This window comes from Salvelinus fontinalis, chromosome 34, assembly GCF_029448725.1.
Source record: "Salvelinus fontinalis isolate EN_2023a chromosome 34, ASM2944872v1, whole genome shotgun sequence".
Classification (NCBI taxonomy): Eukaryota; Metazoa; Chordata; class Actinopteri; order Salmoniformes; family Salmonidae; genus Salvelinus; species Salvelinus fontinalis.
This window is the reverse complement of record NC_074698.1, coordinates 13,452,825-13,480,248: the sequence shown is the minus strand read 5'-3', so window position 1 is coordinate 13,480,248 and position 27,424 is coordinate 13,452,825. Positions and strand designations below refer to the sequence as shown.

Sequence of the window (27,424 nt, the reverse complement as noted above, 5' to 3'; positions counted from 1 at the left end):
GATTCTATTGATTTTCTGGACATTACGGTTTTCCTTTTTTCCCACTAGATGGAGACAATCTTCAAAACCAAAGTAACCTTAAATCAACAGATACACACTGGGAAAAGCATGTCCTCGACTCTTACAGAGATACTTTTGAGGAGATGGGAAACGCCCTTGGAATCAGATTGTGTGCGTAGTTCACGTGTCGTCAGTGGGAAGCGCTGTTCATTCTGGGCGATTCGGGGACAAGGAAAGCTCTTCAAGGAATCGGAGTCAATTGGGAGCTGGCACAGATGCCTGTGTGGAGTTGTCCTACTAAGTACTAAGCTAACATATGGAATTGTTTTAAGATGGTCATTCCACGGATCATTTAGCTATTTGATTTGGAATTTTAGGACCCCTGAGGTATAAAAAAAAAAGATTAAAAAAAAGATTTGACAAAAAATGTAATTTGGACTACTACTATAGCCTATAGAAACACATTGAATAAAACGTTCATAAATGGCAACAAAAAAAGACAGTCATAAAATGCATCATAAGGAACAAGGCTTTGAAGTGCCTGTCCTACATCTAGGAGCTACTGTATAAGAAAGCTCAGGAGATATGTGTTATTTTTGGAGACATTTATACCCTTATTTTTGTTGCCACAAAACTACCTCCATTTGTTTGTATGTGTAACCTTCAAACAAGTCCCGTGACACTTGTGTGGGTGGTAGAGCCAAACAGAGAACACCATCATGTTTGTGAGAGTCTCCCCTTTCCATAGAGTGTAGAATGTCTCAGGGTCTGGCAAACACTGCTGTAGCTCAGCCACCTTCCAATGCAGATGTGGAAGGCCGACATAGGCGGATGCAGTGATATCTGTAGTTTAAACTGACAGATTTTTATGGGGAATTTTTATTATGTTACTTAGATTGACTCATGTGTTAACTGCAAGGAGACCCCCATCTCCGCTAAAACCATTGATAACTATGTGCCGTTTAAGGGATTGTTAAATAAATGTTATATAACCATTTTGTATGTAGTTAGCTAGATGAACATCAGCTATCTGAGCAGCTAACCGATCGCTGCAGCTGTACATAGTCCATCTGTAAATAGCCCACCCAATCTACCTACCTTATCCGCATATTGTTTTTATTTACTTTGCTGCTCTTTTGTACACCAGTATCACTACTTACACACCATCATCTGCTCATCTATCACTCCAGTGTTAATCTGCTAAATTGTATTACTTTGCTAATGTAACCGATGTGAAATGGCTAGCTAGGTAGCGGTGGTGCACGCTAGCAGCCTTTCAGTCGGTGACGTCACTTGCTCTGAAACCTTGAAGTAGTGGTTCCCCTTGCACTGGGGCCGCGGCCTTTGTGGAGCGATGGGTAACGATGCTTCGTGGGTGACTGTTATGTGCAGAGGGTCCCTGGTTCGCGCTCAGGTCGGGGCGAGGGTACGGACTAAAGTTATGTTACACTACTATGGCCTATTTATTGCCTTACCTCATGCCACACTGTATATAGACTATTTTTTTTCTATTGTGTTATTGACTGTACGCTTGTTTATTCCATGTGTAACTGTGTTGTTGTTTCTGTCGCACTGCTTTGCTTTATCTTGGCCAGGTCGCAGTTGTAAATGAGAACTTGTTCTTAACTAGCTTACCTGGTTAAATAAAGGTGAAATAAAATAATAAGCAAAAATGTAATTTAACTTGCATCATCAGAGATTAGGCTTTTGAAAAGAGCTTGACATTGGTAGGTCCTCGTCCTGGTAAAGTTATCAGTCGGACGACTGTCATCACTTACTTATAGGCAAGCAAATCAAACAATATTTGGATATAGTCATCTACTGTAGTTTATCCCCTGAATGTTAATACTTATGTAAATGAAGTTTTATTTTTTAATACATTTGCAAAAATGTATTTTCTTTTGTCATTGTGGAGTATTGTGTGTAGATTGAAGACTTATTTAATCAATTTTAGAATAAGACATAACAAACGTAACGTAACATGTGGAGTGGTCCGAATACTTTCCTTAATTCACTGTATATAACTATTGGACGCAGTTTGATGGATGCACCATGTAACCTCTGCGTAAATGTGATTAATACGAAGCAATGACATTTGTTCAGAAGAAATTCACGAAAACTACATTGTGTAATATTAAAATTGGGGGATTGCAGGGCAGATGTTCCATCGTCAGTTTTTCATATTAGATAAACGAGGGGTCTTCAATTGGTAACTGGGATGTTTATTCTACTATGGATAAATTGAGGTGAAATAGAGGGGGGGGGGGGGGGGGGACTAAAGTACTAAAACAAAAACTCAATTATTAGATGGGAACATCTGAAGGGCAGATTTGTGGATTAGATCTCTACGGAAAAAGCGGGAGGGAGCGTGATAAAGAGAGATGAGGATGCAGGAGTTAGTTTACTGATGCGGCACCAGCGCTTTTCATTGTTGATTGGCTATAAATATTGTAGGTAAAGTATTGTTTAATTTAATTACTTACGAGTTATTTACCGTTGCTGGTATCGTTAGTTGGATAGGCTTGCTGTTTTGTCGGTTTAAAAAAGTAACCTTTATTTACTTGGTAACGTATTTAAAAACGTAATTGTGTATTTCTGCATTTGCCAACAATACCCACAGCTCGTATAATTTAAAACTGCTAAAGTAGGCTACGCGTAAAACATTACGCGCAACCGTCTCACTGCTGGTATTGTGTACAGTAACGGATTCTGAGTGTTTTCCATCTCGTCTTTTAGAGATGTCGACTAGTTCAAGCTATTAAAAGCCTACAGCTTTCAGAGCTATTAAATGTACATGTTCCTCTATCGTACCGAATACTCACTACTCAGCGACAGCGTTTGATACTGTATCTCCAAACCATAAGTCTAATGGTTGTTTGCCTTATTTTGCAGATATTCCTCAGATATCTGGATTCTGATACTCCACTCCAAACGTCCTCAAGCCTTGTCGTGATAAAGCACTTTAGGTGCACATTTTTGCAAGTAATATGTTATTTCCTGCTCTGCTGCTGCTGGCGCTGTCTTCGGTGTTACGTTCAAAAGAGTGCCCTCACCACTGCCTCTGCTACGAACACTCGGATTTGGTGGACTGCCGAGCGCGCGGGTTCCTCCAAGTGCCCCATGGTCTCTCCCATGGCACCTGACTGCTGGACCTGGGTGGCAACTTGCTGATGGAAGTGCGGAGCCGTGCCTTTGCCGGACTTTGGTCACTGCGGGTCCTGGTGCTGTCTGACAGTGGAATCCAGCTGCTGCAGCCCGAGGTAACACATGCGAAACCCATATAATGTCATATACTCATGGGGGACCTACTGTGTATATGTTTGGTCTAGCCCAGCACTAGTAATGGATCGAGAAACACTGCGATAGCCTATGCATTAGATAACATTAGTGGCATAGTTTAGCATACGGATTTGATGGTGGAAATGAGGGTTTGATGCCGATGATTACCGATTTTTACTTTTTCATGTTCATAATTTATTGAACACTCCTCTTCCAGGCCTTCTACTCCCTCTCCTTTCTGGAGAAGCTGGACATGAGCCGTTAAAAGCTGCGCCGGCTGCCGTTGGACTTCTCCCACAGTCTGCCCTCGGTCTGGGAGCTCCGGCTGGACCACAACACCCTTGAGTGGCTAGAAGTCTCCAGCTTGGAGAAGCTGGAACTCAGCCACAACTACACCTTCTGCACCCAGGAGCCTTCCGGGGCCGGTCTCGCCTGCGCCACCTCTACCTCCATGCCAACCAGCTGGGAGCTGTGCGCCATGGTTCCCTGTCCATGCTACCCGTCCCAGAGGCCCTGCAGCTAGGCCAGAACAACATTGGCACAGTGGCTCTGGCTCCTCTGCACAGTCTCACCCTTCTGGGTCTGGAGGGAAACCGGCTGCAGCACCTTAAGTTCAAGGCATTCCTGAGCCTCCACTCGGCCGGGCACCCACCTGCAGCTAGCTGGCAACCCGTGGAACTGCGACTGCGACCTGCACCGGGTCTTCAGCAAGCTGCTGAGTGCGCCACTTTGACGACTACCACAACGTGACGTGCCACGAGCCTCTGCAGCTGGCGGGCGTCTCGCTGGCGTGGGTGGACAGTCAGTTGTGCATGGCAGAGACGGCCACCGTGCTGGTCATCATCGTAATGGTACTGGTGACTGTGTTGGCAGCTGTGGTCATGGCCGAGCACACCCGCAAGAAGAACCAATATGGCGGTAAGAGCTGGGATGCTGAGTCACAGACCCAGGAGAGGTGACTGTCATGGGGCAGGGACACTGAGTGTGTAATAAGTTCGATAGATGCGTTTTCCCTCACCAATCTAGGATCACATTTTACACCATGCTCCCTGGTCATTTTATGTTTGAAGAAAAAAAAAGAAAGGGGCCATTTCCCATCTGCAACAAACTGACTGTGAGGGTTCATAACACACCACAGACTGCTCCTTAACATTCAGTTGAACTTGTTGGAGGCATTCATTCTCTATTCTACTTCATCATGGTCATAATGCATGGCCCAGTCTGGTTCCAAGAGCCTGAGAAACAATATTTTAGAGTATGAGCAGTTTTGTATGATATATCTAGAAGTCTGTGACTTGTGGAACTGGAGGACTGGATGTCATTATTTTTCGGTGTATCATTTAAGACCTACCTGAAGTGTTTGACTGCTTACAATTTACCCTGTTCATTTCTTTCTTAAAACACCAGTACAGTGTTTGTCTTTTCTGTTCAACATTTTCTCTTCAATGTCTATTCCATTTCTGCACACTGTTGCGAGAACATGGGTGTCATGTTTCAAATGTAGGCCTAATACAGTAGTTATTTTTCTCTCATGAATGATTATCTTCTAACACATGGATAGGTTTGATAGGGAATTTATTGTATACAGATGGTAATAAAGTATGATTCTTTTTTTGACTCTACCTTGTGATGTACCTGGATTAAATCTTTGCCAGATTTGAGTATACGGGTCGACACTTTCCCTGTTCCATGCACTGCACTAGAGTTAAACATTCCCTTAGATAATCAACATCTGCTTGAGTCAGTGTCAGATTATTCACCAATTAATCACCACTATTCCAGCTCACACGCAGATTAAAGACGGTTTCAATCTATCTTGGTCTGCCATGATGTGACAATGTTCTCCCCTTTCAGATGAAAATGTGCGTTTGGTAACATACGTTTTGCTTGTGGGTTTGGCCGCCAGCCTGGAGAAGCTGGACCTCGGCCACAACCACATCATATTCCTGTGGGTTTGGTGATATTGAAATAGAGCACAGTTGAAACACTTTGAAGTACTTCATTTTAGGAAGTGCGCGGTTTTGCATTAGACTCTGATAAAGGACATAGAGGATTTCATATTCTGACACCGGTCTTTGGCCAGAAACAAATTGGTGCAGGGTTTAAAAAGCTTGAATCCAGGTCACAGGGAGAATGATGTGGCATATGGGCCTGGCCTCCAGCGTAACATCAGCAGATTACGGCTGTGATTAAAAACGAGAGGAAACGGACTGCAACGGGTAGAAAACAGACAGCCACCCAGCTCAAATCCCCTGGGCAGACCTTATCTAAGAGGAGGATAATGTCCAGAAATTGAACCTGTATCGGTACTGATGCTGTTTCTGCTCAGCAGCCTTATAAATGGATCTGGATAAGGAGAAGCGACTCAGCAATGGAGACATGTGACCAAAGCTATTTTCAGATGAACCAGATAACAATGATATGACACAACAATGGCATAATAACCGTCTACTACCACAATGTTTTTGTTGGCAGAACCCAGTGCAGACAGATCAATGAGATTGACGTAGGGTGCTTTAATACAAACTAGCTCTCATCCTTTACTTAAGAACATAGGACAAAGGTATAAGTTACATAATTCAATTCCATTCGCTCATATTGCACAACAGAAACCAGATGCCAATGTCTCTGATGAAACCTCTAATTTAGCCAAGAGAAAATAGTATGGGATTTTATGACATTAAAGTCTTCATAATCAACTCAGAGGATTTCCTTAGCTTCATACCCTCAACACCCCAGTTCAAACTTAACCTAGCCTCAACCACAACCCTAACCCTAGATTTGTGTCCACATCCCAGTTCAACCCTAACCCGAATCATAACCTTAGCTTCATGTCCACAACCCAAATAATCTGTAAGTGACTTGACTTACACAATACATTTTCAGATACAATAGGATGATTTGGACATAAAGTGTGAAAATGCTAATATAGGAACCATTGACTTGCATTGGATTTGTGCCACAAATACTAAAAAGTTAGCATTTGAATCAGTGGCCAGTTAAACCAAAGCATGGACTGTTGTCGTACCTTGTCCATAGACTGCTTAAAGGGTAAGGAAACCAATATGTCATTTTGGTGAACCTTTAAGCTTTCTAATGCGTTCATTCTTGGTAATGGATCTAATGTGCTGTTGAAGATTAGCCAGGAGGGCATTTCTGGTTTCCCCAATTCTGCCACACGTTGCATGAAACTATTTAAATTACATTTTGTGGAAACTGTTGATGGATAGGGGCGCCAAATCCAACATTTGAGATGATTTTGTCGGTCCCAAATGTACAAAGTAGAGCATACACAGTGGTGGAAAAAGTACCGAATTGTCATAGTAAAGTATAGAAAGCTACTCAAGTAAAAGAGAAAGTCACCCAGTAAAATAGTACTTGAGTAAAAGTCTAGAAGTATTTGGTTTTAGATCTAAGTATCAAAAATAAATGTACTTGCTAAAATATACTTAAGTGTCAGAAGTAAAAGTAATATAATTTCAAATTCCTTATATTAAGCAAAGCAGACGGCACCATTTTCTTGTATTAAAAATGTATGGATAGCCAGGGGCACACCAAGTGAGTCCGCCAGACCATAGGCAGTAGGGATGACCACGTGTTCTTTCAAAGGTGCGTCAATTTCATAATTTCCTTGTCCTGCTAAGCATTCAAAATGTAATGAGTACTTTGGGTAGTCAGGGAAAATGTATGGAGTAAAAGGTAAAATATCTTATTTAGAAATGTATTTAAGTAAAAGTAGTCAAAAATATGAATAGTAAAGTACAGATACCCCCAAAAAATACTTAAGTAGTACTTTAAAGTATTTTTTACTTAAGTACTTTACACCACTGAGCATACATAAAGGCTTCATAAGGACTACATAAATGCTTCACAAATAATCTGTAACTGTCATACTCTATAAATGGTGTATTAAGGGTGACATAGCCATTTCCACTGTAGGGTTCATTTCCAATTGTGACATAATGCACTATGTATGTTTATACACCATTTAAAGAGTATGACAAATGCTTATAGATGATTTGTTAAGCCTTTATGTAGTGCTTATGAAGCCTTTATAAGTTGTGTTTAGTTGGAAGTGGGACCATTTTGTCTTTAGAGAAATATGAATCTGTCAGAGGGAACTGCAAATGGACCAGACTGAAGTTGGTTCTAAGTCTAACCAATGATATGTCTTTTTTTCTTTGTATTATCTTTTACCAAATCTATTGTGTTATATTCTAATACATTCCTTTCACATTTACATAAACTTCAAAGTGTTTCCTTTCAAATGGTACCAAGAATATGCATATCCTTGCTTCAGGGCCTGAGCTACAGGCAGTTAGATTTGGGTATGTCATTTTAGGCAAACATTTTAAGAAAGGGGCTAATCCTTAGGAGGTTAACCTGTCTAGGATCAGCGTGGCGCTAGCGGCACACCCCCCCCCCCCCAACTGAAAAACCAGTGCCGCGAAATTCAAAAAAAATATTTTTTTAAAATATTTAACTTTCACACATTAAAGTCCAATACAGCTAATGAAAGACACAGATCTTATGAATCCAGTCAACATTTCCGATTTTTAAAATGTTTTACAGGGAAGACACAATATGTAAAGATGTACATCTATTACCTAAAAACACATTAGCATAATCCACCATCTTTTATTTGTCCACCAACACCAGTAGCCATCACCAATTCGGCTAAACTAAGATATTTATAGCCCCTAACCAACAAAAAAACTCATTAGATGACAGTCTGATAACATATTTATGGTATGGGATAGGTTTTGTTAGAAAAAAGTGCATATTTCAGGTATATGGCATAGTTTACAATTGCACCCACCATCACAAATGGACTAGAATAATTACAATGAGCAACGTGTTTACCTAACTACTAATCATCAAACATTTCGTAAAAATACACAGCATACACGAATCGAAAGACACAGATCCTGTGAATACAGACAATATTTCAGATTTTCTAAGTGTCTTACAGCGAAAACACAATAAATCGTTATATTAGCTTAGCACATAGCAATTAGCAGCCCAGCATTGATTCTAGCCAAAGTGAGCGATAAAAGTCAACATCGCCAAAAGATATTAATTTTTTCACTAACCTTCTCAGAATTCTTCCGATGACACTCCTGTAACATCACATTACAACATGCATATACAGTTTGATCGAAAATGTTTATATTTAGCCACCAAAATCATGGTTAGACAATGTGAAATGTAGACAAGCTGGTAAAGAAAACGTCCTTGCGCCACTTAGACAGTGATCTACTCTTATACATAAATACTCATAAACGTGACTAAAAAATATAGGGTGGACAGGGATTGATAGACAATTTAATTCTTAATACAATTGCGTTATTACATTTTTTAATTTATCCTTACTTTTCAATACAGTTTGCGCCAAGCGAAGCTACGTCAAAAAACATGGCGTCCTAAGCCACTAAAATGTTTCGACAGAAACACGATTTATCATAATAAAAATGTCCTACCTTGAGCTGTTCTTCCATCAGTATCTTGGGCAAAGGATCCTTTCTTGGGAGAAATCGTCTTTTGGTGGAAAGCTGTCCTCTTGCCATGTGGAAATGTCAACTACGTTCGGGATGAACTGAAAAGCGTTCCCAACTTTTCACATCGTTGCAAAAATAAATGTCCCAAAATCGCACTAAACGGATATAAATTGCTATAAAACGCTTTAAATTAACTACTTTGTGATGTTTGTAACTCCTATAACGAGTGAAAAGATGACCGGAGAAATATAACAGGCTAAACTAACGCTTGGAACAGGAGAGGGTCGGTGTCTTCCACGCGCGTTACGCAGCAAGAAAAGACTTGCTAGCTAAAGGTTTTTTTCATTTGTAGGGCCTGTGAACGAGCAATCGAGCCCGTTGGAATCGTCATCACGTAAAGGCATCCAGGGGAAGACGTAAGAAGTGTCCGTATAGTCATAGCAACGACAGTGCCCGTTTAAATGACTTCAGAAAAGTGGCCAACGTTTCTCAAATCTGACTCCATGTCAGGGAAATTGCTGTAGAATGGGCTCTGTTCCACTTAGAGACAAAATTTCAACTCCTATAGAAACTATAGACTGTTTTCTATCCAATAATAATAATAATATGCATATTGTACGATCAAGGATTTTGTGGGAAGCCGTTTAAAAAATTAGCCACATTAGCATAAATAGTCTAAACAGCGCCCCCATCCCCCTTTGCTATGAGACTCGAAATTGAACTTCGGTGCGTCCTGTTTCCATTGATCATCCTTGAGATGTTTCTACAACTTGATTGAAATCCACCTGTGGTAAATTCAATTGATTGGACATGATTTGGAAAGGCACACACTTGTCTATATAATGTCCCACAGTTGATAGTGCATGTCAGATCAAAAACCTAGCCATGAGGTCGAAGGAATTGTCCGTAGAGTTCCAAGACAGGATTGTATCGAGGCACAGATCTGGGTAAGTGTACCAGAAAATGTCTGCAGCATTGAATGTCCCCAAGAACACAGTGGCATCCATTCTTAAATGGAAGAAGTTTGGAACCACCAAGACAATTCCTAGAGATGGCCGCCCGGCCAAACTGAGCAATCGGGGGATTAGGGCCTTGGTCAGGGAGGTGACCAAGAACCCGATGGTCACTCTTGACAGAGCTCCAGAGTTCCTCTGTGGAGATGGGAGAAACTTCCAGAAGGACAACAATCTCTGCAGCACTCCAACAAATCAGGCCTTTATGGTGGAGCGGCCAAACGGAAACCTCAGTAAAAGGCACATGACAGCCGGCTTGGAGTTTGCCAAAAGGCACCTAAAGATTCTCTGGTCTGATTTAAACTAAGATTGAACTCTGGCCTGAATGCCAAGCTTCACGCCTGGAGGAATCCTTGGCACCATCCCTACGGTGAAGCATGGTGGTGGCAGCATCATGCGGTGGGGATGTTTTTCAGCGGCAGGAACTGGAGGTTCACCTACAGGACAACAACCCTAAGCACACAGCCAAGACAACGCAGCAGTGGCTTCGGAACAAGTCTCTGAATGTCCTTGAGTGGCCCAGCCAGAGCCCGGACTTCAACCCAATCGAACATCTCGAGACCAGAAAGTAGCTGTGCAGCGACACTCCACATCCAACCTGACAGAGTTTTGAGAGGATCTGCAGAGATGGGAGAAACTGGCCAAATACAGGTGTACCAAGCTTGTAGCGTCATACCCAAGAAGACTCGAGGCAGGAATTGCTGCCAAAGGTGCTTCAAAAAAAAAAGTACTGAGTAAAGGATCTGAATACTTGTGTAAATGTATTTTTTAAATATATATACATACATTTTGCAAACATACCAATATTCCAAACTTGCCACACCACAGCATTTTCTTTATCTAAGGCATCCATTGAAACTATATTCTTCTCAACAAGTTTAACATCATACCACCAGTTGCTACACCATCTGAGCGTTAGACCACAAATTAATAGATGGACAATTATTTGCGCCTGGAGGGGTTCTAGAAGGTGATAAATGGGAAACTTGCTGTGAATAATAGAATCATACACTGTCCTGCTGACCAACGCATGTGTAGGGTACGGTTTCAGATCTGTTTCGCCTCTATACATTGAGTCCTGGACAATGGAAAACTATTCTCAGCCTGAATTAATGATTTCATTGAGGTAAAAAAAAAAGAAGTCAATATGAGTGACTAAGCATGCCATTCTATATGGAAGAATAGGCTCCTTTAATTGGTTGAGTGAATCGCCCTTGTATTTTTGATTATGTGGAGTAGCCCACAAATGCCCGTAGAAGCCCTCAATTTCTCATGACAGGTAGGCAGGCTTACTCTATTTCATTCATTAAGTGAGCAATTCATCCATCCCAGATGATCCAGCTCAATAAAACGTTGAAATAATGCATTTAACAAAACAATAAAGAGTTGAAGATGAATTCCTTTTCCCTGAGAAAGGAATGTTTTGATATGAGTGTGAACGAAAGACTGATTGCTACATCAACTACTAGAAAACCATGAACACCAAAGACCAAAAAAGAAACGTGACAAATTGCAAACTTCGTTTTTTTTCTTTTTTATTTCCATGTTACTAGCTATTTAAAAATAAAAAATAAAATACTGGGAAGGAAACCTTGGCAACGGCAGCCTCGTTAGCACACGGTGGACGGGTAAACAACGCGGATGCCTGTCACAACTTAACCCCACTGGCCGAGCCTCCAATCAGGCTACATTGTTATAAACACGAGGCTGGGATAGGGGCCTTTGGGCCATTTGGGAACCCTGCTCCCCATCCCAGTCTCAAACATGGCAAGATATCTTTAAGTACATTTTTTCCAAAAGTGAATACAAAGCATCCCATACAGAACTGAGATCGATCTCATCGCACACGGTTCAGTGGCACGCCATATGATATTGGCCAATTGGTTACTTAATTTGTTTTTTCTTGTTCGAACATGGGAGGAATGCATTGAGTCGGGCGGAAGAGCAGATTTCACCTGCCAAAGTGTGTCAATGGTCGGTAGACAATAGGAGTGGGAGATGGAGAATGTAAGAAAGGAGCTGGATTTCAATGTGGTCCCATCGTGGAAGAGGTACTGTATTGTAGAATCAAAGACCATGAGGGACAAGGATGAAAGGGAAGAGGAAAACAGTCCAGCCTCTACTCTAAAATAACACATGCCCTTCATCTTTAGCTTCCAGACTTAAAACTATACACAGAAAAAGATAAAATTTTGTTCAGGTGGGACCAAGCAGCAAGAGCTTATGGGTAAAAGCAGACAGTAATGTCTGTTTGGAAAAAATGAACGCATTTCATGAAAATATTTCAAGCTACTAGAACCAAATGGGTGTTTACAACTTGTATTTTTTTTTATGAAAGGACAATTTGGGGGAGGTATTTCAAGTCTATTTTATGTCAGCTTAACAATGTTAACACAATTTGAGTGTTTACCCAGTAGAGGGTATTTACCCAGTAGAGGCAATTTCAATAAGCTACTGGGTACATGTTTGTAAGATTGTGAGAGTTCCCATTCATCCCATTCACACGGCGTCACTATTGGCATCCTTTCAGTCAGCTATTAAAAAAATAACCATGTGCTTTCAAGAAAGCTATTAAAATTTGTGTTCTTGTCAAAACAGTATTTCAATATTAGAAAAGGTCCATTATCTCTTACCATAAATTTCTACTCTTGAAATTTACGAAAAAGGACTAGAAAATAGATCAACCAATGAACAGAAATCAAGTGACTTTTCTCTGTGAAATGGAAGTGAGGAGCAGGCTTGATGGCAGGAGGAGAGAAGAAACAGAAGGGAAGGTAAGAGGTCAAGAAGAGGAGTGTGGGTGGGGAATGGTGGCAAATTGAGATTACTTTTGTTAGATTATCTTTAAAAATGAACTGGATATTTCCCTCTCGGTTGGAACCCCCTTTTGTTCTGTTCAAAATGTTGGACACCTCTGATGGAGGTGTGTGTGGGGGGGGGGGGGGAAACACTGGCCTTGGTCTGATGTTGAAGAGAGGGGAAGAGAAAAGAACAAACCAAAACTTCCTTTGCCGTTCTGACCTCCCCCAACCAATTGCCCCTCCCACACCCCCTATCCGGACTGAACCTCCGGCTCAAGATGATAAAGTGGAGTCTTTCTGTGTTTGCTGTGCTTGTGGCCGTTGCACCGACTTCTGGCTCTCCACATCTCTAAAATGTTTCTCCACCTGCAGGGGACAAGACGAGTAACATTTTATCCTCAATCAACTTTCTGGTACTGCCATTCCTGTATTCCCTTCAATAGTGAATGAATGGTGGGAAGGCACTCACTATTTTGCGTACGTGACTTAAAGCACTACCCTCTTTGCCTTTGCAGTTCTCCACCTGGTAAGGTGGGGATATGACCACGTCATCCATCACCATGATGTTCTTCTCCTGCCATTTGCAGTCTTTGATGCTACAGAGAGAAGGAAAATGTTTTAGAAAAAAAACCTTCAGTCAGGGTACTGAGGTTAAAGGTTTCAGGTCACACATTTAGACAGATGACTCCATGCAGCAGGTATCGAATGGCGGACAGTTGCATATCGAACAGCAACAACTGAAGAAAATATACAAACTAATGAAACAAAAGAACATTACAGAATTAACAGCTTAGATCAGAAATTGGTCAATCAGTGTTGGTACTGTAAGACTTAAGGTCATAGGTCACTCACTGTAGTCTAGGCCAAATCAGGGATCAACACTACAATCGCATTACAACCAAGAGGTATAAAGGAATGCATACTATTTGATAGGTTTTAAAACATTACTGAATCAAAGACTGGCATTCAAACTGGTCAATTAATCAGTGAAGGCAATTTCAACATCCAACGAGACTATTTAAATGCAATGGGTAGCACATTTTCTTTAAAACAGTCTTTCCTGGCCACTGGGGACCGTCAAAGTAAGTAAATAACTGATGTTTCTATAGATGGATGCAGCAGAGCCCCAGTATTAGAAACAAGAGACGATACTCACGTTTTATGTATAGTCTGGAATAGCTGTTGGCCCTCCACAGAGACTCCAGCACTAATTGCATATGCTTGGGATAACTTGTCTTCCTTTTCCGACCGTGCTCTGTTGGCAAGCTGCAGGCGTGTTGGAAAAGGAGAACCAAAACGTTAGAGCTGTTTACAACTGAGAACCCCATAAGCCCTTGGAAGTTAAAGTATGTAAAAGGAAAAAGTTATATTTGGCATTGAAAGGAACTTTAAGGAATTTCCGCCCGTTAGCAATACAAATAAATATTAGAAACCGCTTACTGATAATTTTAGTCAAATGTGGAACAGGTGGGTTTTGTTTGATGCCGACCAATGTTGAATGATATGGTGCTGGAACATTTCAAGATTTTTTGGGGCAAGACAATAGCCATTCATTCTTTAAATACACAAACAATCCATTCAGGTTAAACATATGGTTCCGATCAACATGTGAAAGCACCCAAAATTATACAATTCATTGACTCCGTGTTGGGACAGGGATTCCCAATTCCAGTCCTGAAAACCAATGGGGTGTGCAGGTTTTTCATCCAGCCCAGCAAAACCACACCTGATTCAACTAGGATAATCAGCTGGCCTAAACAAATTACAGTCTTTAGTCTGACTCTGAACCAAAATTAGCTGAATCGAGTGAGGAAGTGCAGGACTTATTGGTAAAGCTAATGACAAAATGACCAGATGTCCGATGATTCGTCACTACCTGGTATGAGAAGGAGATGTGTCAAGAAGGGTGTGAGGAGTGGTGATTGGCTGGTCTTACCTTGCTGACATTCAGAGATGCTAGTGGAGGAGGAGTTTCAGTGCGGTCATTAATGATGTCCACCTCAGACACGTAGGCTAAGTTAATCAGAACCACGTCGCTGACGTTTGCCTTTCCACTGGAGGGGGCGCATTCTGAAAGGGCAGTGGGTCAAGGCAAATAGGCTGTACTACACATTCAGAATGGAGGTCAAATTAGCAGCAGTTAGCATTTGACTAAATATACATGCAGGACCTGTATGTGAGGGAAACAATGGATCAGCTGGAATCATAATTCTATCACTTCTTCCACAAAACATTAGGCTATGCCAGACCTGAGGTAAATCACTAAAATTGTTATGTTATTGAGCTTAGGGAGAAGTCAGAACACACATTCTAAATGGCATAATGCAGCTAGTCACAATAGTGCAATTTAGTCGCTCAATAGTGAACCACTGACCAAATAGGCCTAAGTGAGCACAAAATATGGTACTCTAGTAGAACACAAAATCCAAGCACAGCACCAATCCAACTTTGCCAGGTGTTCTGCTTGGATTTTGATGGAACATCCTCTTTTTCAACCCCCCACCCCCTCTATTCTGCCATTCAAGTTCAGCCTCCTCACAACAGAACATCCTGGGATCATGCATCCCCATAACCTAGGAAACAGGTCCAGGGTTCACCACAGCAGTCCAGGAACAGCCTCTTGCCCAAGAAACAATACAGACTGTTACAACCCAGAACAGAAGTTCTAAACATAGGCTAAGCTCAGGACTTAGCAGTCAAACCACCAGCAACTAAGCTCACTCAGAACTTCTCAAAGGAGATGTTAAGAAGCAAGCATTTCAGTTAGTCTACACCTGTTTACGAAGCATGTGACAAATACATTTGATTTGAAGACGGCATGAGGTGTATGCACTCCACCAGCAGATCCCCTTTCAACTCCACTAACTTAAGTGAGGGGACAAAGAGTCCAATGCATCGTTTGTAAGGGAGGAGGTTGGGTACGAACGAGCCACAATTCATCATGTGGTTATCAGAAATACTGTGGAGCGAAAGAGGGCAAATAGCCAATTTTTTATCTGTCTAGTAGGCTTACTAAGCACAACTGCCAAGAGTAGCCTTCACGAACACCCAACTGTTATGAAAGCTCAAAGGATACTATCTAGTAGCAGCCTGCTCACTGCCCTTGAGACACGGTTTATAGTCTGGTGGCAGACAAAATTCACAGACTATCTGTGACCTCACACAACAACCGAAGGCAGCACAGAACTTGCCCTTCAACTGATTTCCCGAAAACACCCTCAAACCTGAGCCAAGCTAATTATTTTCCTAATAAAAGCAGGTTGGATATGCGTAAAGGTTTGGGAAGTAGGCCTTTGTCTTTACTATGGTTAGACACGTTTTCCCATTAAAGGCAGACAGAGGTAAAGTGCTCAGAGCTGAACTCATTCAGGTTTACAATCCTTCATTTTATGGCTGCTGCACTTCCTCCATAACAGTAATAGAGGGCTGTGGATTTCCTGTCTGACATGACCTTTCAGTGACTCACCCGCCTTAAGGGAAAGAACATAACATGCCATGAGGGTATGACTGACTGAATTGAGGGTATGACTGACTGAAGCTTTATTTACCCCCTGCACTATACTATGCGATTGTGTCACCCTGAAAACATGTCACACTGAGGGCTTCCATAAGCAAACTATCTCAAGTGAATAGGCCTACATGATACACATCTTGAAGAGTGACTTATCCCCTTTGACCTGGGCCTTAGCATTGGGGAAACACCCTCAATGCATCTCACAACATCCACAAAAGAGTAGACTAGATTTAACAAACTTAACATTGTAGATCTGTACTCCGGGCTATTCATCAACTGACATTGATAAAATGCCTCTAATTTAACAAGATCAACTGAGCCTAGTCTGAGGATTCTGAGGCAGTACTACCTTCCAGCCAGGTAATAGAGACCTGTTTGACATCCACCGGAACATGAAGGTATGGAATGCACACTGTTGAAATCCACAATGCTGATGCAGTGTGATAACAGCTGACTGACAGACACATACATCACATTTTTTCCCCTGGCTGTGGCTGCAGTTGTTCCACTATCACAGATTTGTCTGGCTCTGGGCCTTTCTGTCCTATACCAGGAAGAGGTGAAAGATTGGCCTGCACAACCAGGCAAACAGAATTCTTAGTGCTCTGCAATGTATGTGTGAGCAAATGGTCCAAATCAAATGGCTTACTTAATCTTGCACTTTTCATGACTGTCTATTTCTCTAAGCAGTGCTCTGTGCAGGCCTGAAAATGAATTTAGCTGGGCTAAAAGCACAAGTTAGTGTGCAAGAGATGTGTATAATACATCAACTTCACCCAACCTATATCCTGTTGAGGACAGAGGGCGCTGTTTTCACTTTGGGGGAAAATCGTGCTCAATTTAAACGGCCTCGTACTCAATTCTTGCTCGTACAATATGCATATTATTATTACTATTGGATAGAAAACACTCTAGTTTCTAAAACCGTTTGAATTATATCTGTGAGTAAAACAGAACTCCTTTTGCAGCAAACTTCCTGACTGGAAGTGGAAAATCTGAAATCGATGCACTTTTCTAGGGCCTGCCTATTAAAGTCCTTGATATTTATTAGTTTAGATGCACTTCATACGTCTTCCACTAGATGTCGACAGGCAGTGAGAGAAGAAATGGAGTATGTAACTTGATCTGGTGTCGAATAATACCTCTCAGCATGACGTGTCACCAGTTTCCTGTTTTGTGGAGAGCGCGTGAAGGGACCTGGATTTGCCTTCTGATAAGCTGTCGTTATGGACGACTAATATCTCAGGCTTTGATTTTATTTGATACTTTACGATGATATTGTCACATGTATGTTTTTTCAATATAGTTTAATCAGATTATTGACATTTTTTCGGGAGTTTTGCCGTGTTCCGTTCTCTGAGTTTGTTGACGATGGAGAGATTCGCGCCACTTGGAAAGTGTGCTTGCTAAATCGAGAAGGAAAAAGGCCGTTCTAAAACCAAACAACGATTGTTCTGGACAAAGGACCCCTTATACAACATTCTGATGGAAGATCAGCAAAAGTAGGACCCATTTTATGATGTTATTTCATATATCTGTCGTACATGTGAACTAGTAGTTTGCGGCCAGGTTTTGGGCACGCTCTCGCCATAACGTAAACTGCATATCGTAATGAAGTTATTTTTAGAATTCTAACACGGCGATTGCATTAAGAACTAGTGTATCTATCATTTCCTATAAAACATGTATTTTTTAGTTATGTTTATGAATAGTTATTTGGTCAGAATATGTGTGTCAGAAAAAGTGCCAGAAAAATATCCGGACGTTGTGGGAAAAAGATGCTACGTTAGCACAATGTATAACCACTGATTTCAGCTCTAAATATGCACATTTTCGAACAAAACATAAGTGTATGTATAACCTGATGTTATAGGACTGTCATCTGACGAAGCTTATCAAGGTTAGTCGAATTATATATCTTGATGGTTTATTCGCTATCGCTAACGTGCCTATTGCTATCGCTAACGTGCCTTGATGAATGAATGCGGTAGTGTGGTAGGCTATTGTAGTAAGCTAATATGCTATATTGTGTTTTTGCTGTAAAACATTTTTTTTTTTTTTACGGAAATATTGGCTGGATTCACAAGATGTTTGTCTTTAATTTGCTGTACACCATCGATTTTTCAGAAATGTTATATGATGAGTATTTAGGTATTTGACGTTGGTGTCTATAATTACTCTGGCTGCTTCGGTTCTATTTCTGACGGTAGCTGTGATTGTAGCTGCAATGTAAAACTGATTTATACCTCAAATATGCACATTTTTCGAACAAAACAGATTTATTGTATAACATGTTATAAGACTGTCATCTGATGAAGTTGTTTCTTGGTTAGTTCTTGTTAGTTAGGTTGGCTTTGTGCATGCTACCTGTGCTGTGAAAAATGTCTGTCCTTTTTTGTATTTGGTGGTGAGCTAACATAAATATATGTAGTGTTTTCGCTGTAAAACATTTTAAAAATCAGACATGTTGACTGGATTCACAAGATGTGTATCTTTCATTTGCTGTATTGAACTTGTTAATGTGTGAAAGTTAAATATTTCTAAAAAATATCTTTTGAATTTCGCACTCTGCCTTTTCAGTGGAATGTGGGAGGAGTTCCGCTAGCGGAACGCCAGAGCCAGACAGGATATTGTATGAGGTCTTCTCCAAATGTTGCCTGTAAAAGAATCCACCTGGCTTTATCCTATCGACATCCCTCATGTCTAAGTTCGTTTTACTCACTGCTATAGCACATTCCTCCAACCTGATGTCCTTGCTGTGTCTGAATCCTGGCTTAGGAAGGCCACCAACATTTCTGAGATTTCCATCCCCAACTACAACATTTTCCGTCAAGATAGAACTGCCAAAGGAGGAGTTGCAATCTACTGCCTCATTGCCTGCATCTGCTATGAGTCCGCGGTCAAATGCTCCCTTAACCTGTTGGGGATGGGGGCGCTGTTTAGACTATTTATGCTAATGTGGCTAATTTTTTAAACGGCTTCCCACAAAATCCTTGATCGTACAATATGCATATTATTATTATTATTGGATAGAAAACAGTCTATAGTTTCTATAGGAGTTGAAATTTTGTCTCTAAGTGGAACAGAGCCCATTCTACAGCAATTTCCCTGACATGGAGTCAGATTTGAGAAACGTTGGCCACTTTTCTGAAGTCATTTAAACGGGCACTGTCGTTGCTATGACTATACGGACACTTCTTACGTCTTCCCCTGGATGCCTTTACGTGATGACGATTCCAACGGGCTCGATTGCTCGTTCACAGGCCCTACAAATGAAAAAAACCTTTAGCTAGCAAGTCTTTTCTTGCTGCGTAACGCGCGTGGAAGACACCGACCCTCTCCTGTTCCAAGCGTTAGTTTAGCCTGTTATATTTCTCCGGTCATCTTTTCACTCGTTATAGGAGTTACAAACATCACAAAGTAGTTAATTTAAAGCGTTTTATAGCAATTTATATCCGTTTAGTGCGATTTTGGGACATTTATTTTTGCAACGATGTGAAAAGTTGGGCACGCTTTTCAGTTCATCCCGAACGTAGTTGACATTTCCACATGGCAAGAGGACAGCTTTCCACCAAAAGACGATTTCTCCCAAGAAAGGATCCTTTGCCCAAGATACTGATGGAAGAACAGCTCAAGGTAGGACATTTTTATTATGATAAATCGTGTTTCTGTCGAAACATTTTAGTGGCTTAGGACGCCATGTTTTTTGACGTAGCTTCGCTTGGCGCAAACTGTATTGAAAAGTAAGGATAAATTAAAAAATGTAATAACGCAATTGTATTAAGAATTAAATTGTCTATCAATCCCTGTCCACCCTATATTTTTTAGTCACGTTTATGAGTATTTATGTATAAGAGTAGATCACTGTCTAAGTGGCGCAAGGACGTTTTCTTTACCAGCTTGTCTACATTTCACATTGTCTAACCATGATTTTGGTGGCTAAATATAAACATTTTCGATCAAACTGTATATGCATGTTGTAATGTGATGTTACAGGAGTGTCATCGGAAGAATTCTGAGAAGGTTAGTGAAAAAATTAATATCTTTTGGCGATGTTGACTTTTATCGCTCACTTTGGCTAGAATCAATGCTGGGCTGCTAATTGCTATGTGCTAAGCTAATATAACGATTTATTGTGTTTTCGCTGTAAGACACTTAGAAAATCTGAAATATTGTCTGTATTCACAGGATCTGTGTCTTTCGATTCGTGTATGCTGTGTATTTTTACGAAATGTTTGATGATTAGTAGTTAGGTAAACACGTTGCTCATTGTAATTATTCTAGTCCATTTGTGATGGTGGGTGCAATTGTAAACTATGCCATATACCTGAAATATGCACTTTTTTCTAACAAAACCTATCCCATACCATAAATATGTTATCAGACTGTCATCTAATGAGTTTTTTTGTTGGTTAGGGGCTATAAATATCTTAGTTTAGCCGAATTGGTGATGGCTACTGGTGTTGGTGGACAAATAAAAGATGGTGGATTATGCTAATGTGTTTTTAGGTAATAGATGTACATCTTTACATATTGTGTCTTCCCTGTAAAACATTTTAAAAATTGGAAATGTTGACTGGATTCATAAGATCTGTGTCTTTCATTAGCTGTATTGGACTTTAATGTGTGAAAGTTAAATATTTTAAAAAAATATTTTTTTTGAATTTCGCGGCACTGGTTTTTCAGTGGGGGGGGGGGGGGGGGTGTGCCGCTAGCGCCACGCTGATCCTAGACAGGTTAACCCGTCTAGGACTGGGGTTCTGCTAGCGGAACAGCCAATGAAATTGCAGGGCGCCAAATACACGTCAACAGAAATCTCATAAATCAAACATACAAGTATTAGGCACCATTTTAAAGATCAAATTCTCGTTAAATCTTGCCACAGTGTCTGATTTCAAAAATGCTTTACAGCGAAAGCTCCACAAACGATTATGTTAGGTCACCACCAAGTCACAGAAAAACCCAGCCATTTTTCCAGGCAAAGAGAGTCACAAAAAGATCAAATTAATCACTAACACTTTGATGATCTTCATCAGATGACACTCATAGAACTTCATGTTACACAATACATGTATGTTTTGTTCGATAAAGTGCATATTTATGTCAATGTAAAATGAGATTTTTGGATGTGTTATGTTCAGTAGTTCAAAAACATGCAGTGATTTTGCAGAGCCACATCAATTCACAGAAATACTCATTATAAATGTTGATGAAAATTCAAGTGTTATGCATGGAACTTCAGATAAACTTCAATGCAACCGCTGTGTCAGATTTCAAAAAAACTTTACGGAAAAAGCATAGCATGCAATAATCTGAGTACGGTGCTCGGAGCCCAAACCAGCCAAAAGAAATATCCGCCATGTTGCACAGTCAACATTAGTCAGAAATAGCATTATAAATATTCACTTACCTTTGATGATCTTCATCAGAATGCACTCCAAGGAATCCCAGTTCCACAATAAATGTTTGATTTGTTCGATAAAGTATATCATTTATGTCCATATACCTCCTTTTGTTAGGGAGTTTGGTAAACAAATTGAAACACGCGTGCAACTTCCAGCGGAAAGGTCGGACGAAAATTCAAAAAAATTATATTACTGGTCGTAGAAACATATCAAACTATGTATAGAATCAATCTTTAGGATGTTTTTATCATAAATGTTCAATAACCTTTCTAGGACACACGTTCCGCTAGCAGAACCCCTCCACAACATTCCGCTGAAAAGGCAGTGCGGGAAATTAAAATGTCTTTTTTTTTTTTAAATATGTAACTTTCACACATTAACAAGTCCCATACAGCAAATGAAAGATAAACATCTTGTTAATCTACCCATCGTGTCCGATTAAAAAAATGCTTTACAGCGAAAACACAACATATGATTGTTAGATCACCGCCAAGTCCAAAAAACACAGCCATTTTCCCAGCCAAAGATTGGAATCACAAAAAGCAGAAATATGGATAAAATGAATCACTAACCTTTGATGATCTTCATCAGATGACACTCATAGGACATCATGTTACACAATACATGTATGTTTTGTTCGATTATGTGCATATTTATCGAAAAATCTAAGTTTACATTGGCGTCATGTTCAGAGATGCCTCCAAAATATCCAGAGAAATTGCAGAGAGCCACATCAAATAACAGAAATACTCAAACTTTGATGAAAGATACATGTTTTACATAGAATTAAAGATACACTTGTTCTTAATGCAACCGCTGTCAGATTTCAAAAAAACTTTACGGAAAAAGCAAACCATGCAATAATCTGAGACGGCGCTCAGAAACAACATTTCTCCGCCATATTGGAGTCAACAGAAATACAAAATTACATTATAAATAATCCCTTACCTTTGATGATCTTCATCAGAATGCACTCCCAGGAATCCTAGTTCCACAATAAATTGTTGTTTTGTTCAGCAATGTCCATTATTTATGTCCAAGTAGCTACTTTTGTGAGCACGTTTTGTACACATATCCAAACGCTTGTGCAGGTTCAGGCGAACTTCGCACGAAAACTTCAAAAAGTTATATTACAGGTCGAATAAACTTGTCAAACTAGGTATAGAATCAATCTTTAGGATGTTGTTATCATAAATATTCAATAACGTTCCAACCGGAGAATTCCTTTGTGTCTATAGAAGTACGCAAGTCGATATCATGTGGAATGCGCATGACCAGGACCTGGCTCTCTGCCAGACCACTGACTCAAACAGCTCCCATCCGGCTCAACATCACAGTAGAAGCTTCATTCAACGTTCTACAGACTGTTGACATCTAGTGGAAGCCGTAGGAAGTGCAAACAGATCCATATCCCACTGGGATTTCAATAGGCGATGAGTTGAAAATCGACCAGCCTCAGAAGTCCCACTTCCTGTTTGGATTTTTACCCTGCCATATGAGTTCTGTTATACTCACAGACATCATTCAAACAGTTTTAGAAACTTCAGAGTGTTTTCTATCCAATACTAATATGCATATATTAGCATCTGGGACTAAGTAGGAGGCAGTTCACTCTGGGCACAGTATTCATCCAAAGGTGAAAATGCTGCCCCGTATCCATAACAAGTTAAACACTTCTGTGAACAGACCTTTCTAATTGACCAGGCCCAGGTATCCTTGAAGGATATTGACCTCATCCCGTCAGTAGAGGATGCCTGGTCGTTCTTTAAAAAGTAATTTCCTCACCATCTTAAATAAGCATGTCCCTTTCAAAAAATGTAGAACTAAGAACAGATATAGCCCTTGGTTCACTCCAGACCTGACTGCCCTCGACCAGCACAAAAACATCCTGAGGCGGACTGCACTAGCATCGAATAGTCCCCGCGATATGCAACTTTTCAGGGAAGTCAGGAACCAATACACGCAGTCAGTCAGGAAAGCAAAGGCTAGCTTATTCAAACAGAAATGTGCATCCTGTAACTAACTCCCCAAATTTTTGGGACACTAAAGTCCATGGAGAATAAGAGCACCTCCTCCCAGCTGCCCACTGCACTGAGGCTAGGAAACACGGTCACCACTGATAAATCCACGATAATCATTTCAATAAGCATCTCTACGGCTACCCCAACAAACAGCTCTGCACCCCCCGCAGCTACATGGCCAAGCCACTCCAGCTTCTCCTTCACCCAAATCCCGATAGCAGATGTTCTGAAAGAGCTGCAAAACCTGGACCCTTACAAATCAGCTGGGCTAGACAAGCTAGACCCTCTCTAAAACTATCCGACGCCATTGTTGCAACCCCTATTACCAGTCTGTTCAACCTCTCGTATCGTCCGAGATCCCTAAAGATTGTAAAGCTGCCGCGGTCATCCCCCTCTTCAAAGGGGGTGACACTCTGGACCCAAACTGTTACAGACCTATATCCATCCTGCCCTGCCTTTCTAAAGTCTTTGAAAGCCTAGTTAATAAACAGATCACTGACCATTTCGAATCCCATCGTACCTTCTCCGCTATGCAATCCGGTTTCTGAGCTGGTCACGGGTGCACCTCAGCCACGCTCAAGGTATTAAACGATATACCCGCCATTGATCAAAGACAGTACTGTGCAGCCGCCTTCATCGACCTGGCCAAGGCTTGACTCTGTCAATCACCACATTCTTATCGGCAGACTCAGCAGCCTTGGTTTCTCAAATGACTGCCTCGCCTGGTTCACCAACTACTTCTCAGACTTCAGTGTGTCAAATCGGAGGGCCTGTTGTCCGGACGTCTGGCAGTCTATGGGGCTGCCACAGGGTTCAATTCTTGAGCCGACTCTCTTCTCTGTATACATCAATGATGTCGCTCTGGCTGCTGCTGATTCTCTGATCCACCTCTATGCAGACGACACCATTCTGTATACTTCTGGCCCTTTTGTACACTGTTAAATAACTTCCAGACGAGCTTCAATGCTACACAACTCTCCTTCTGTGGCCTCCAACTGCTCTTAAAATGCAAGTAAAACTAAATGCATGCTCTTCAACCGATCACTGCCTGCCGGTCCAGCATCACTACTCTATACGGTTCTGACTTGGAATATGTGGACAACTACATATACCTAGGTGTCTGGCTAGACTGTAAACTCTCCTTCCAGACTCACATTTAGCATCTCCAATCCAACATCAGCTAACTTAGCAGCTAACCGATTGCTGCAGCTGTACACAGCCCATCTGTAAATAGCCCATCCAATCTACCTACCTCATCCACATAGTTATTTACTTTAAACTATTTTCCACACCAGTACTTCTACATCATCTGCACATCTATCACTCCAGTGTTAATTTGCTAAATTGTAATTACTTCGCTACTATACGGCCTATTTATTGCATTTCCTCCTCACGCCATTTGCACACTGTATATAGACCTTTTTTATATTGTGTTATTGACTGTACATTTGTTTTTTCCATGTGTAACTCTGTTGTTTGTGTCGCACTGCTTTGCTTTATCTTGGCCAGGTCGCAGTTGAGAATAAGTTCTCATTTACAACTGGCCTACCTGGTTAAATAAAAGGTAAAATAAAAAAAATTGTTATAAAATACAAGTCTGCACATTCACATAACATATTTCACATCTTCCAATATAGCTACAGCTATGAACATGCATATAGCTAACGTTAATGTATTTCTCAAGCCGCTACAAAACACTTGACACGGGTCAAAGTACTTGGGTAGGCAGTTACCGCACTACTAGCTAACGTTAGCTTGTGTAGTTAACCCAAGAACTTGACAGTCACTCCTTTCTAAACTGTCACCGATGAATCCTTGCGTGTCAGTTTCGACAACGTAAGCTAACTTGGGGTGGGTAGCTAGCTACATCATTACATGACTAGCCATCAATAACGTTCTTTAAATAACCATTGTTTTAGAGCATAATACAATTCTAAGCGTGGTTTGCTAGTTAGCATGCAGCTAGAAAGAGCTAACTGTTACTAAGAATTTGCCAGGCATAACGCCCCTTGGAGCTGCCAGATAGTGACCCATACAAGGACTGACTGTGCTAACGCTGACCACAATAGCTTGTGTTAGCAAGTTAGCTAGCATAATGGCACAATACCATGCCAACTTCGATAGCTAGCTGGCTAACAACAAACATTAACTCAAGATCATACAGATTCTAAACTTACCATACCTGGCATGAAATAGAAAGTAACAAGGTTTAAAGTAACTGAACGCACAGTATTTAAATCGTGTGGTTAGCTACGTTTTGATCAAGAGTAAGCTAGTTAGCTCCCTAGCTAGTCTCTTGACTACGCTTGCGCGGATCTCAATTTGGCAAGAGCGACCAGTTACCCCCAGGCCCCTTGCAGCCTGGAAGACCACCGATTTAGTGACAACGGAAAATTGTAAAAAGGATACTCAAAGTCAACATCTTGGACTGATAGTCAAAGGCAACGACCTCTCCTTGCAATTGCTGCCCCAAGCAGGTGAGGCAGGAGACATGGCTCCCGACACTGAAATACTCCCCCGGTCCAGGAGCCGCCATCTTCTCCGCCAGGAAACGGGAGCGCCAGAGTTACGTACATATACGCCTTGGCGTCACTGACTATTGATAGGGAATGTTGATGGGCGTGTAATAGATTATCAATCAGTCATGAGGTGGAGAATTGGGCCGCCCATGGAAGTGTAATCAGAGTTAAACCGATATGGACCTTTAATTGTCCTGATCTAGTAATATTATATTAGAAGTCCTTCTCGCCACAATTAAAGTCATACGTTTTTTCCATGTCAAAGAAATTAATGTCCGACTTGCTAACTGGTTGAACCCGGCACGTGTATAACTGCAACCAGTTACCAAGTCCGACTACTAGACACACTAGCACATGAACAGCTGCAATAGTACTTCAATATGTTGCAATATTGTTGAGTGGGCCTATGCATAAAAACATTTCGTTAATTCACTCACACTTTTTGGAGACTGAATTTGAGTGTTGCTTTGACCATACACATTCCTCCATCACTAGCACAATAGTAAAACATCCAAGCAGTTGGCATTTCACATTCATCTTATTTTTCCACCATAAATGTATATGTGGAGTGGACAGTCCTAAAGATATGCTTTTGACTTGCCTGTTACAAGCCCGATTACCAACTGGGCACTTTCCCTTACCGACTGGGCACAGGTCCCCACCATATAGCATATAAAACATGTCATAAGCCATGACAAAATGTGTACAATTGCAGGAAATCCATTTTAAAACTGAAAATAAATATTTTAAAATAACCACTCTCATCGACTTTACTATTCAAAGCCATGCATGTTATCCCACAACCAACACTGTAAATTAAATATTTTTACTCCTCTTTGTATTGGAGCAGTGCATCGCTTTATTGAGTTTCAGACAACTAACAGGCCCACTTTTAAAAAAAAGATACTCAAATAGGATGTCACAACATTACAATGAGTAATAAAAAAGGGCTTTAAAATGTACACAAAACCTGAAATAAAACAGTAATCAGACTCAACATTCCCTTTAAGATCCTTGCTAACCCACAAGGTGGCGTTGTGCACAATGCAACTCATGAAAAGAATTCTTAGGGACAGCGATTTTCATCCATAATAGTCACAGTAATAGATTGTTCAAATAGCGTGTATTGCACATGTGTACACATATATGCAGTTATACACGTGAGTAGCAATTAGTATAAACACATTTGTATTGTCGCACAGGAAAGCATTTGAAAGAACACATGAAATTAAGGAATGTGCTTTGATCAATTCAAAACGTCTGCATTAGTTATGACCAGAAGAGAGAAAAAATATATTTAAAATATAAGGTAAAAGACGGTCACATATTCAAACATCCAACCACAGAAAGTGGAGATTGAAACACCAGCGCAGT

The 27,424-nt window shown here is 40.8% G+C and overlaps 1 protein-coding gene and 1 pseudogene across 1 annotated transcript; one reads left to right on the top strand and one right to left on the bottom strand.

Moving 5' to 3' along the window:
- Positions 1–2,262: 2,262 nt before the first annotated feature.
- LOC129833180 (slit homolog 2 protein-like) lies at positions 2,263–4,940 on the top strand (annotated as a pseudogene).
- A 6,368-nt stretch (positions 4,941–11,308) lies between these two features.
- LOC129833179 (protein LSM12 homolog A) lies at positions 11,309–26,108 on the bottom strand. The gene is made up of 5 exons (XM_055897547.1): positions 25,941–26,108; positions 14,528–14,661; positions 13,748–13,857; positions 13,061–13,187; positions 11,309–12,957 (listed from the first exon to the last, which is right to left on the bottom strand). The coding sequence occupies exons 1-5, from the start codon at positions 26,065–26,067 to the stop codon at positions 12,865–12,867; spliced, it is 591 nt and encodes a 196-aa protein (XP_055753522.1). The 5' UTR covers positions 26,068–26,108; the 3' UTR covers positions 11,309–12,864.
- Between the last annotated feature and the right edge of the window lie 1,316 nt (positions 26,109–27,424).

Bases quoted from the DNA above. Each gene is read 5' to 3' on its own strand.
- LOC129833179 (XM_055897547.1), bottom strand. From the start codon at position 26,067: ATGGCGGCTCCTGGACCGGGGGAGTATTTCAGTGTCGGGAGCCATGTC. The intron at 13,188-13,747 runs GTGAGTATCGTC...TTCTCTCTGTAG, and splicing joins TTCCAGACTATACATAAAAC to CATCAAAGACTGCAAATGGC. The intron at 12,958-13,060 runs GTGAGTGCCTTC...TGTCCCCTGCAG, and splicing joins TAAGTCACGTACGCAAAATA to GTGGAGAAACATTTTAGAGA.